Here is a 13,411-nt window from a genome sequence, read left to right as displayed (position 1 = left end):
GTGTGCACTGCAGCTCTCTGAAGTGCTCAATGGCAAAAATGCTCTTACAGCTTTCCAAATCACAAGTTAGAACTTCGTTAGGTTGTATATTACATCAGGCTTAAGTCTTGCCACACTAGAGCCTTCTACACACTCAGGTTCAGAGACCCAAACAGAGCACGGTTGGGTGCAGAAGTCACCAGTCTGTGAAAGAAGGCTAACTCAAGGGTCCCGGCCAGGATCAAAAGCCTGCCCTGCCTCCACCACAAAGCTCTTCAGGGAAGAGCAAGCTCAGCCTTGCTTTGTGATGTGAGTACCATTTTTATATTGTTTCTCAAGTTGACTGAATCTGCTTTAAACTCTTGGCATGCTGGAGGGTGCAGGTCTCCCCATTCCCTCACAGAACTCCCTGGACACTTGGAGCAGAGCATGCCACAGGCACTCTCGTTCAGAGCCCAGGCCAGGCTGGGGCTTCTGTTCCACAGGGATCGCCCCAAGATCTCTGAACTGAAGCCTTGTGGATTCCCCAAGCCTAAGCGGGCTGATCACATTCTGTTCCTGACCTGCACTGTCGCTGGGGAGCGCGATGATAATGAGATGGTAATGAGAACCCTGTGCACAGTGACAGTGAGCATGGACAGGTGTCTCACAAGAGGACATCAGGACAGTCAGAAAGAAACAACTGTCAATGTTACTTACCTAGATCTACAAAAAGATGCTTTTCTCCCACATTATTCTTCACAACTAAAAATGAAAGATCAGGATCGCTTTGCTTCGCTGATCTCAGCTGCCTCAGCTTCTCTGAATTCAGTGTCCAGCTCTCTCCTGTGTCCATATCTGGGGACATTTTGTTACACGAAGCCCCTTGTTTTGTTGGTGCTTCAGAAAAGTGGGAGAATCCCTGGTCCACTGTCTCTGAAATGCTATCATCATCTTCACTGGCAATCAACTGAAGAGCAGGCTGCAAAATTGTTCTCACAAAATTACCTAAGGAAAAAAAGGTGTTATGATTAATTCTTTCATGTGAACTGGAATTCAAGATTCAGATTCAAATCTGCACATGAAAGGCATTTCCTTTGATTTCTGCTTTTAAAATTGTTTTGGTAGAAACTATAACACATCTCTCTTCCTTCAAGCTATGCAATCTTTTACTTTTTAAATTTCCATTGGCAGGAAGCTTGTTGCAATTTGGAAACAAACCATTTTAGAAGAGAAAGTTAATTTGCGGTGTGTCAATGTTGCTAGCATAGATCTAACCCTAACATGTCATCAAAAAAGCACCATTTTTTAAAGAACTTCTTTTTAGAGTTTCTATTTTGAGAGGCAGAGAGCCATAGAGACAAACAGAATTCCCTTCCACTGGTTCACTCCCCAAATGCCCACAACAGACCGGCTGGGCCAAATCAAAGTCAGGATCTAGGAACTCAACGTATATCTCACAGGAGCATGGCAGGGACCACTATTTGAACCATCACCTGCTGCCTCCCAGGCTAATAGCAGAAAACTGTGATCAAAAGTGGAGCCAGACTCAAGCTGAGGCACTCTGATATGGGATGTGTGTTTCCCAAGCAGGGTCTTAACCACTAGGCTAAACGCCTGTCCTCATCACTTTGATTAATGAGAACAGAGTTGAATTGTTTTTGCTATTAATGAATAAAGAACACAGTTTATATGAGGAAATGGCTCCAAGACGATGGTGAGAAACACTGCGAGAACCTCTGCCTTACCCTCGTGGTATCCAGATGGTGGCAAACTTCTTAGGAACTCATTCTCTCTCCTTTGCCTGCCACGGCATGCCAGGAGAACCGTGCCTCCCACAGCTGAAAGGCTGTGGCTCCTGCTATCCCTCCCCCACATTTGTTGTGGGATGGCCTATGGTATATATAAAAGTATAAAAGTATGGTATATATAAAAGTATAAAAATATACTTTTCCCAACTACATTTATCCTGAAAGTTCTGAATAACAGTGGTTCAGAAAAAAAGTGGAGAGAGTGTGATCTTAGCGAAGAATTAGGAAGAAAGCCACAGAAGAAATGACATGCAAATTAGAGGGACATTTGGACCTACATGGAGGATGTGGACACACCCAACTCAGGACCAGCAGCTGAGAACTTCAGCACCAGCTGTGGAGAGTGCAGTGAGACCAGACTGTAGCAGCCCAAGCCACTGGTGATAAAGCTGTGGTAAGAGCCTAGCAGGAATCCAGCTTGGAGCCCTGTTGGGGACAGCGTACCTGCCAAACTAGAAGAGAAAATAAGGTGGCATGTTCCTCTCTCCCCGCCCACCCTGTACCAGCATCCTGTAACAAGCCGAGGGAGGGTGGGCACTATTTGGACTTATGTAAGAGCTACCCCAGTTCATGTCCATGCGCCCAGCGACTAGCCAAGCTGAGACACCCGAGACTGGCTGGGAGAACCGAAGGGGCTGAGTGCTTGTGACCGTGGGAGGCTTGTGAGCCCGGACTGTGAGAAATGCTGTGGCTGTGTGGGAGGGCTCAGGGTGTGCATGGGACTTTGCACAGTCACTGTGGGAGGCTCCCCATGCTCCTGGATTCCCTGGTGAGGGTCATTGCTATGGCATCCATGGTCACATCAAGGACTGCCCAGATTCGCTGTGTGCTTCTTGTGGCAGTGCAGATGCATATTGTACCCACTAGGGCTAGCACCCAGGCACTGGTCTCCTTTGAGGAGAGGAGGTGAGCAAGAGAATAAGCCAATAGAGCAGAACAAACCTGCTCTCTGCTAAGTAAGTAGGTAAATAGATAGAAGATTTACCAAATCAAAATGAAATCTTGGAAATGAAGAATTCAATAGAACAAGTAGAAAATGCAATGGAAATCCTTAGCAACAGACTCGGTGAAGCAGAAGAAAGAATATCCAAGTTAAAGACAGATTGCTGGAAATTTTATAGTCAGACCAAAAAAAGAAAAATTAGAAAACTAAAAAACACTGTTGGACATCTATGGGATACTATCGAACGACCCCAAACAAACAAAATTGATACACCATTGGCCCAATTAAAAAAAAAGGGGAGAAGACCAAAATCAATAAAATTAGAGATGAAAGAGAAAATTTAACAACAGACACCACAGAAATAAAAAGAATCATCAGGAATTACTACAAAAAGCTGTATGCCAACAAACTGGGAAACATAGAAGATATGGATAGATTCCTGGACACATACAACCTACCTAAATTGAGCCATGAAGACACAGAAAACCCAAACAGATCAACAGTCCAGACAGAAATTGAATCAGTAATAAAGACCCTCCCAAAAAAGAAAAGCCCAGGACCAGACACCTTCACTGCTGAATTCTACCAGACATTAAAGAACTAACTCCAATTCTTCTCAAGCTATTCAAAAGAACTGAAAGGGAGGGAATCCTCCCAAATTCCTTCTATGAAGACAGCATCACCTTAATTCCTAAACCTGTACAAAAGAACTACACAGATACAACAAAGAGAACTACAGACCAATTTCCCTGATGAACACAGATGCAAAAATCTTCAACAAAATTCTAGCCAACTGAATCCAAAAACACATCAGAAAGATCATTCACCTATACCAAGTGGGATTTATCCCTCCCTGGTAGGCAAGGATGGTTCAACATTTGCTAATCAATGTGATATACCACATTAACAAACTGAAAAACAAAACCCATATGATTATCTCAATAGATGCAGAGAAAGCATTTGGTAAAATACAACACCCTTTCATGATGAAAACTCTAAGCATTCTTCAACACAATCAAGGCAATTTATGACAAACCCATGGCCAGCATCCCATTGAATGGGGAAAAACTGGAAGTATCCCACAGAGATCCGGAACCAGACAGGGATGTCCACTCTCACCATTACTATTCAATATAGTCCTGGACATTATAGCCAGAGCCATTAGGCAAGAAAAAGAAATCAAAAGGATACAAATTGGGAAAGAGGAAGTCAAACTATCCCTATTTGCAGATGGCATGATTCTATATATATGGGATCCAAAAGATGCCACTAAGAGACTATTGGAGCTCATAGAAGAGTTTGGTAAAGCGTCAGGATATAAAATCAACACGAAAAAATCAACAGCTTTTATATACACAGACAATGCCATGGCTGAGAAAGAACATCTCCAACAAATGGTGCTGGGAAAACCAGATCTCCACATGCAAAACATTATTTGAAAGTCAGAGTTACACAGTGAGAGGAGAGGCAGAGAGAGAGAGAGAGAGATCGGTCTTCCATCTGCTGGTTCACTCTCCAATTGGCTGCAATGGTAGGATCTGCGCCGATCCAAAGCCAGGAGCTTTTTCTGGGTCTCCCACACAAATGCAGGGGTCCAAGGACTTGGGGCATTTTCTGCTGCATTCCCAGGCCACAGCAGAGAGCTAGATGGGAAGTGAAGCAGCCAGGACTCAAACCAGTGCCCATATGGGATGCCAGCACTGCAGGCAGCGGCTTTACCTGCTATGCCAAAGCACCAGCTCCAAGAAAGAACTTCTAAGATGAATCCCATTCACAATAGCCATACACACACACACAAAAAAATCAAATACCTTGTAATAAATTTAAACAAAGATGTCAAAGATTTCTATGAGAAATTTCAATGAGAATTACAAAACATTAAAGAAATAGAAGCCACCAAAAACTGAAAAAATCTTCCATGTTCATGGATTAGAAGAATAATTAAAATGTCCATATTACTGAAAGCAATTTACAGATTCAATGCAATACCAATCAAAATACCAAGGACATTCTTCTCAGATACATTAACAAATGCTGAAATTCATATGGAAACACAGGAGGCCCCAAACAGCTAAATCAATCTTATACAACAAAAACAAAGCCAGAGACATCACAATACCATATTTCAAGATATACAGGACAGTTATAATAAAAACAGCCTGGTACTGATACAAAAACAGATGGATAGACCAATGGAACAAAATAGAAATGCCAGAAATCAATCCACACATCTACAACCAACTTATCTTTGACAAGGGAGCTATAATCAACCCCTGGAGCAAGGACAGTCTCTTCAACAAATGGTGCTGGGAAAACCAGATCTCCACACGCAGAAGTATGAACGAAGGCCCCTACCTTACACCTTACACAAAGATCCACTCAAAATGGATTAAAGACATAAATCTATGATCTGATACCATCAAATTAGAGAACCTTAGGGAAAGACATTGGCATGGGCAAAGAGTTCTTGGAAAAGACCCCAGAGGCACAGACAATCAAAACCAAAACTGACAAATGGGATTACATCAAATTGAGAAGCTTCTGTACTGCAAAAGAAACAGTCAACAAACTGAAGAGGCTACTGACAGAATGGGAGGAATTATTTGCAAACTGTACAACTGATAAAGGATTAATAACCAGAATATATGAAGAGATCAAGAAACTCCACAACAAAACAAACAACCCAGTTAAGAAATGGACAAAGGACTCAAACAGGCATTTTTCAAAAGAGGAAATCCAAATGACCAACAGATACATGAAAAAAATGCTCAGGACCACCAGCCATCAGGGAAACGCAAATCTAAACCACTCCCGTTAGTATGGCTTTCATACAGAAATCAGCAAACAAATGCAGGCAAGGATGTAGGGAAAAAGGTACCCTAATCCACTGCTGGTGGGAATGTAAACTGGTACAGCCACTGTGGAAGACATATGGAGATACCTCAGAAATCTGAATATAGACCTGCCATATGACCCAGCCATCCCACTCCTGGGCATTTACCCAAAGAAATTAAATCAGCATGTTAAAGTTATCTGCACCCCCTTGTTTATTGCAGCTCAAGTCACAATGGCTAAGTCATGGAATCAACCCAAGTTTCCATCAACTGAAGACTGGGATATGTACACCATGGAGTACTACACAAAGCTAAAAACAACCAAAAAACACACAAAAGAAAGACCTAGCCATTTTCCACAAAATGGATGAAACCGCAAAACATCATTGTTAGTGAAATAAGCCAATCTCAAAGGGACAAATACTATATGTTCTCCCTGACCTGTGATAACTAATAGAGCACCTATAAGGCAATCTGTAGAAGTAAAATGGACATTTTAAGAAGCAATGACTTTGGCCGGCGCCGCGGCTCACTAGGCTAATCCTCCGCCTTGCAGTGCCGGCACACCGGGTTCTAGTCCCGGTTGGGGCGCCGGATTCTGTCCCGGTTGCCCTCTTCCAGGCCAGCTCTCTGCTGTGGCCAGGGAGTTGCAGTGGAGGATGGTCCAAGTCCTTGGGCCCTGCACCCCATGGGAGACCAGAAGAAGCACCTGGCTCCTGCCATCGGATCAGCGTGATGCGCTGGCCGCAGCGTGCTGGCCGCAGTGGCCATTGGAGGGTGAACCAACGGCAAAGGAAGACCTTTCTCTCTGTCTCTCTCTCTCACTGTCCACTCTGCCTGTCAAAAAAATAAAAATAAAAAAAATAAAAAAAAAGGAAGCAATGACTTTTAACAGCCCTTGTCTCGACTGCTGAGGAACAGGTTTTTTTCACACTATTTGTTGAACTCTTAACAGAGTTAGTTATATGCGTGTAAAGTTAACTGAAAATAGATCTTAGTGAAAAATAAGAGTGGGACTCCTGGGAACTTACCTAAGGGAAATGCAATCAGTACATGAGAGCGCTATCTGCACCTCCATGTTTACTGTAGCTCAATTCACAATAGCTAAGACATGGAATAAACCCAAATGTCCATCAACTGAAGACCAGATAAAGAAACCATGGGACATGTACACTATGAAATACTACACAGCAGGAATAAAAAAAATGAGATCTGGTCATTTACAACAAAATGGATGAGTCCAGAACACATCATACTTAGTGAAATAAGCCAGTCCCAAAAGGACAAATACCATATATTCTCCCTGATCTGTGATAATAGAGCACCAAAAAAGCAATCTATACAAGTTAAATTGACAATTTGAGAAGCAGTAACTTGAACAGCCCTTGTCATGACTGTTGAGAAAAAGGTTTTTTTGTACTATTTGTTAAACTCTTTGCTTAAAATAGAGTTAAACATGTGTATCAAATCAACTTAAAATAGATCTCAGTAAAAAGAGTGGGAATAAAAGAGGGAGGAGGAAAAAGGGGTGTGAAGGTGGAATTAGTGGGAAGAATCACCATGTTTCTAAAGTTGTAATTATGAAGTGAATGAGGTTTGTAATTGTAAAGCTGTATAGTTCTGCATACATTCCTATGGACTTATTTTTAAGGATATAGTTTAAAAATTTGCCAGGGGACCCCAAATCCCCTTAAGCTGGGTGGTAAAAATACTATCTTAAGTGTTAAAGTGATTGTATGGATAGGATTAATGGTCTGGTAACTACAGATAGAATTAAAAAGGAGGGAAGGCTCCAACATGGGATTCAGCCCACACAGAAGACTCAGAGTGACAACCCCTTTAAATAGCATTCTGATCTCAGAATCAACCCTTAAGGCATTCTGGGCTGGTTGAAAAGCCCATGAGAGCATTTTAGGCATGGAAAGCCAAGACACTGTGACAAAAAAATGTCCTATATGAAGGACCTTGGCAGGTGAGACCCTAGTGGAAAGAAGTGGTCATCAAAGAAGGAGGAATTTTTCTCTGAAGCGAGGAGAGAACTTGAACTTTGTTTATGGCCTTGGCTACAGATTGACAGAGACTGTGGGTTCAAAAGGCTTCCACAGCCTAGGCAGCTCATGTCAAGAGCCTTGGGTGGTCGCTGACATCACACCTAAGAGCGTTAATTGTTAAGTTAATAACAGGAATCACTGTGTACTAACTTTCCATGCAGGATCTCTATCCTCAAAGAGTTGTATTATAATTATGTCTAAGTGCTTGCAAAAGATGTATCATTTTTAGATGCTTCTTTAAAGTTTAATTTCACTTTTTAGAAACATTTCAAGAAGCAATGATTTTGAACAGCCCTTTTCTCAGTTGTTGAGGAGCAGTTTTGTTTTTTTTTCCATGCAAATTGTTGAACTCTTTTAATTTTTTTTCTTTTTGACAGGCAGAGTGGACAGTGAGAAAGACAGAGAGAAAAATCTTCCTTTGCCATTGGTTCACCCTCCTATGGCTGCCGCGCGCACCGCGCTGATCCAAAGGCAGGAGCCAGGTGCTTCTCCTGGTCTCCTATGGGGTGCAGGGCCCAAGCACTTGGGCCATCCTCCACTGCCCTCCCGGGCCACAGCAGAGAGCTGGACTGGAAGAGGGGCAACCGGGACAGAATCTGGCACCCCGACCAGGACTAGAACCTGGTGTGCTGGCGCCGCAGGCAGAGGATTAGCCTATTGAGCTGCAGCGCCGGCCAAATTGTTGAACTCTTTTATAGAGTTGGTCTTCTGTGTATAAAGTTAACTGCAAATCGATCTTAGTGGAGGATGGGACTGGGAATGGGAGAGGGAGCAGGAGGAGGGGTGGGAGAGTGGGTGAGAGAGCAGGTATGGTGAGAAGAATCACTATATTTCTAAAGTTGTACTTATAAAATGCATGAAGTCTGTATTCCTTAAAAGGTTTCTTTGGTGGGGGGAGGATAATAGTGGGAATTGTAGAGGGAAGAGGTAGAGGGTGGGGTAGAGGGTGGGAGAGCAGGTACAATGAGAAGAATCACTATGTTCCTACAGTTGTAGTTATGAAATGTATGACGTTTGTATTCATTAAATAAAAGGTTTCTCAGGGGAAAAGGAGACTAAAGATTTAAACCTCAAAAAATGATTATTCAGATATTATTAAATGGCCTGCCTTGCTTACTTAAAACAAACAAACAAACAAACAAACAAAAAAACAGTGATCCACACTACCATGAGAAGTTGGCAGGGCAACATGGAATTCTTTAAACTCTCTCTCTATATAAATATAAATATATAAATATATATATATATATATATATCCTATATCACAAGATCAAGTGACAATTGGCTTTTACACTGCTGTTGTGTGTAGCAATACTGGTGAAATGCAATACTATAAGAAATTACTTAATTTTAATCTCTGGAAGTGTCACAGTCTGGATTTGTCACTTCATTTACCAGGAAGGCTTTAGTACTTAAAATCACAGGATTAATTACTTTCCTACTTAAAGAAATAAGTACAATTTCTTGTAAAACATCAAAATGAAAGCAAAAGCATTTGATCCAATGATACACAGACATGATTACTTCTGGAATTAGAGAGAAGGTAAACACCGAGAGGAAACAATGACACATCAAAGGACAACAAAGCAATATAAACATAAATTGACGAAGTTAGTTTTCCTGGAAATTTAAAATTCTATCTGCTTGACTCTAGACAATAAGCGAAGTGAGTCTACAGTTGCAGATGTTTGACAGTAGCACTGAAGAGGCCGGCTAAGCCTCTGAACCTTGGCAAGGAGCTAATGTGTCCACGGCACAATGACAGCCAGTGACGTGAACACCAACATACTGTCCCCCCACCCAATAGCTCTGCCTTCTGTTTCCAGGCTTCAGTCTTATTACCCCATCCCCTCTTTGGTCTATCTCAGTGGCAGGGACTATCTCAAAAGAACTAACCAATCACAGATATCTGCAGTACTACAGTAAATTGGCATAAGAGCTTGTTTGCAAAGATCAAAGTCTGATCACTCACATTTAACTTTGTTCCCTTTCCCAAAAGGCCAACAATAACAACTAGAAATATTATCAAGAGGGAGGGGAACTGAAGGGAAATTTTTGACTGCTTCATATTCTCCGCCTCTCTGATTCTGGAAGTACACGATTTAAGAGGAAAGAGCCTCAGAAGACATTCCATTTATCAGGTCTGATTATGGCTTTAGCTTTAGTTACACTAGATTGTCGACTGATCCCCAAGTTAACCACAAACTCCAAACTCTATTCCTTTGCTTGTGCTATTCTAATAAAGCCTGTCTTACCTTTGACTATATGAAGGAAATTCATTCACAGTCTAGAATGAATGTCATCTGCTTTCAGGAGACACTGTAGCAGACTGTGAAGGACCTGGCATACTTCTCTCTGCCCTTCTTCCCTAGCAACAGATTCTCAGTTTTTAGCCTCCTGGTTAGTATTTAAAGAGCAGCCTATGAGGAAGTATACATAGGGATCAAAGAAATATCCTGGCTAGGACTCTGCCCTCTATACCCTGATAATGCAGGCATGCTAAGTAGGCACTAACTCAGCAAATATTAAATGCCTACTTGTATTTATTATTGCTGCTGCTGTACTAATGGTATTATGGACAATATTATTATAATGTAGTAATATACAATATATCTGGAAATACAATAAATAGATCAAGCATATGACCCAGCTATCCTGCTTCTGGGTAAGTATCCAATGGAAATGACATCAGCATATCAAAGAGATACCTTCATTCTCATGTGCTTTGCAACACCATTCATAATTGCCAAGCTATAGAAAACCTAAGTGTCCATGGATAAATAATGGATAAGGAAAATATGGTATACATACACAATGGAACATTAGTCAGCCATCAGAAGGAATGAAATCCTGACATTAGAGTTAAAATAACTGAAATTGGTAGTCATTACATTAAGTGAAAGAAGTGACACACAGAAAATTAACACGTGTTCTCTTTGTTACATGAAAGTTAAAAATGACAGTCAATAAGAACTTAGAGCAGTGATTACTAGAGACTGGGAAGTGTGGGAGATAGAGGAGTCTGGATATGGGGTACAAGGTGCTTCATAGCACAGATGGACAACTACAGATCACAGTAACATGTTGTGTACCATAAAGAACTGGAGGAGAGGAACTAGTAGGCTGTAAATGTGGAGGAAAGGTAGGGAGGTGGGTATGTTGGCTGCCTGCTTTGATCAGCTTATACCTTCATATCTTTTGAAATTTTGCACTGTATCCCATAAAAATGTGCTAGTATTACTTGTTAATCAAAACATTTAAAATAATTTTTAATAAAATATATATTAGGACATATAATATATAATGTAGCTCTAAAAAATTACAAAGGGAAAAGAAAAATCAATAGTTACGTCCCTAAAGAAACATTAAGTGGAATAAAGATAAAGAAAACAAGCAGCAGCAAATGCTCTGACAATAAGCACTGGGTGCTTTCTACAACCCTACGGAACAGTAACCTGTATCATAGGGTTTGGATGTGACAAAAACCGATGAATTGATATCTATGCTGAGTCTTAACAGACCGGGAGAACAGGAGGTATGGCTCTTCGGACAGAATTGAACAGTGCAAAGGCCCAAGGATTAGAGAAAATGCAGGCCACAGTGGGAGCTGAGCAAGAAGGGCAGATAGGGACAGACCAGCTAGGGCACAGTAGGCCTCGTTTTGCAAACTAAGACATCAGTACGTCTTTGTGAAGGTAACGAATAACCCTTGAGAGGTTTGAGAGCTTCATCAGCTCACACTGGCTGACTCAAGAAGCAGGTACACATAAGAGGACACCAACATTCCTACTTGGGTAAGTAGATGGACAGGGACACAGAAGTGACACAGAAGGAGGAGCCAAGATTGTTCTAGGACATGTTGATTTGAAGTGTGTGTAAGGACATTTAGTAGTCAGCTGGCTATATGGGTCTGGGAGAACAATTTGGGCTGAAGATAAAGATGTGAGAGTCAGGACATAGGTGATGATTTAAGTAATGATTGTGGTCACCATCCAAGTGAGAACAGTAGGAAGAGGGACAAGGACAGATCCCACAATTACTAGGATCTAAGGGTGAGAAAGAGAGAGAACAATCAAGGGGGCAGATAACAGAGATAATGAGGAAACCGGTGTACACAGCATACTAGGTCACTGTGACCTGGCATTATCCTAAACTAGTTTTCAGGTTCCTGATGTTTATGTCAGTCCTCTAGCTACTATGTTCATGCCTTTACCCCATGTGGCTATGAAACTGTAAAACACTTGTAGCTCCGAGATACATTATCTGTTACCTGAACTTCAGTCAATCACCGGTTTGAACCCCAAAACTTGCCCTATCACTGCTTTGATAAATACTCAGGATTTTGGCTTTTATTGAGACCTTGATTTTTGGCGTTTTCATTGTGCCTACTTGTTTCTCTGTGGGACTGACTTGGTTTTATACCTGAACCTGTTATATATAAATGCCCAGCCCTGGGAAAATACTCTGGTTATACTTTCAGGATTATATATCTAGACTTCATCTGAATCCTTAAATTCTGCCTGGAATAATAAATAAGCCTTCCTTGACATGACCTGGGACCCAAGCCCCATAGCTAAAACAAAGGTCACAAATCCAGGTACGAAGCATCATAGGTAAGGCTTGAAATGGAAAAGCCTCTCAGAATTACCTAGAAAACAAAAAATGAACCCTACTGCAGTAGAGACCATGTCAGGACATACATGGCCACCTAAATACCTATGATGAGAACCACTAATGCCAACTATATCTTGAGTAGGCTGATGTGCCTGGATGACAGGTCTGTATCAGTAAATCCTGAAAACACGAAACATCACATTTCATTTTAGGTTAATTACCATAAAATCTAGCAAGTATTGTTAAAAATTTCAAGAGGAATAGGAAAACTAAGAGTTTTTAATATAACTCCATGAATTTTTAAAAACCAGTGCACTTACCAACATGGATGTTATCTTTAAATGCCACGTCATGGAGCTGAAATATCAGATGGCGGCTAAATTTTTCATCAGTGCTAGAATCCAAGTTGAAAACATCTTCAGCTGAGCACCTTACACTATATAAGTCCTGAAGCGCTCTACAGACAGGCTAAAAACACAAAGCGTAAATTTTTTTTTTTAATTTTCTATGAACAAAATTCAAGTATCTTGGTACCAGTAAGTTTAACTAATACAAAATCATTAAAAATTAGCTTTACTGGCCAGTGCCGCGGCTCACTAGGCTAATCCTCCACCTTGTGGCGCCGGCACATGGGGTTCTAGTCCCGGTCGGGGCACCAGATTCTGTCCCGGTTGCCCCTCTTCCAGGCCAGCTCTCTGCTGTGGCCAGGGAATGCAGTGGAGGATGGCCCAAGTGCTTGGGTCCCGCATCTGCATGGGAGACCAAGAGGAAGCACCTGGCTCCTGATCAGCACAGCACGCCAGCCGTAGCGGCCATTTTGGGGGTGAACCAACGGAAGGAAGACCTTTCTAACTCTGCCTGTCAAAAAAATAATTAGCTTTACTATCAGGTTGTGTACAATATAACTTTACTAATTTATTTATAAACTGAAGACCTGTAATTTTTAAATTATATGTTTATATTTTTTAAAAAATCAGGCTCTCAGGATTGAAGAGGCCTCTTAGCAGCCAAACAATTTGTACATTAACCTCTACAATCACATTAAAAATATTTTAAGCATCTCTTTAAATGTCACCTCTGAGTTTAAAAGTTATTTTTATAGTTCCAATTCTCAGAAAATTTCTCATTCATACTGAACCCAAAACCACTTCCAAGAAACCACCTTTGGTGCTAGAAGACACTGACACGGAAAGCAGTCAT

The 13,411-nt window shown here is 41.4% G+C and overlaps 1 protein-coding gene across 1 annotated transcript in view; it reads right to left on the bottom strand.

Annotated features, from left to right (window-relative positions):
- Positions 1 to 13,411, bottom strand: part of LOC149127794 (DNA-directed primase/polymerase protein-like) — a 27,865-nt gene extending 14,454 nt beyond the window's left edge. The window contains exons 1-3 of the mRNA XM_089327006.1: positions 13,397 to 13,411; positions 12,532 to 12,679; positions 679 to 966 (exon numbers count right to left, since the gene is read on the bottom strand). Coding sequence (XP_089183132.1) covers positions 679 to 966; positions 12,532 to 12,679; positions 13,397 to 13,411 — 451 coding nt within the window. The remainder of the gene's footprint in view (positions 1 to 678; positions 967 to 12,531; positions 12,680 to 13,396) is intronic.

This window comes from Oryctolagus cuniculus, chromosome 2 (assembly GCF_051225735.1).
Source record: "Oryctolagus cuniculus isolate XC-2025 breed Fujian yellow rabbit chromosome 2, ASM5122573v1, whole genome shotgun sequence".
Classification (NCBI taxonomy): Eukaryota; Metazoa; Chordata; class Mammalia; order Lagomorpha; family Leporidae; genus Oryctolagus; species Oryctolagus cuniculus.
The sequence above is the reverse complement of the archived record's forward strand: the minus strand, read 5'-3'. Positions and strand labels throughout refer to the sequence as shown.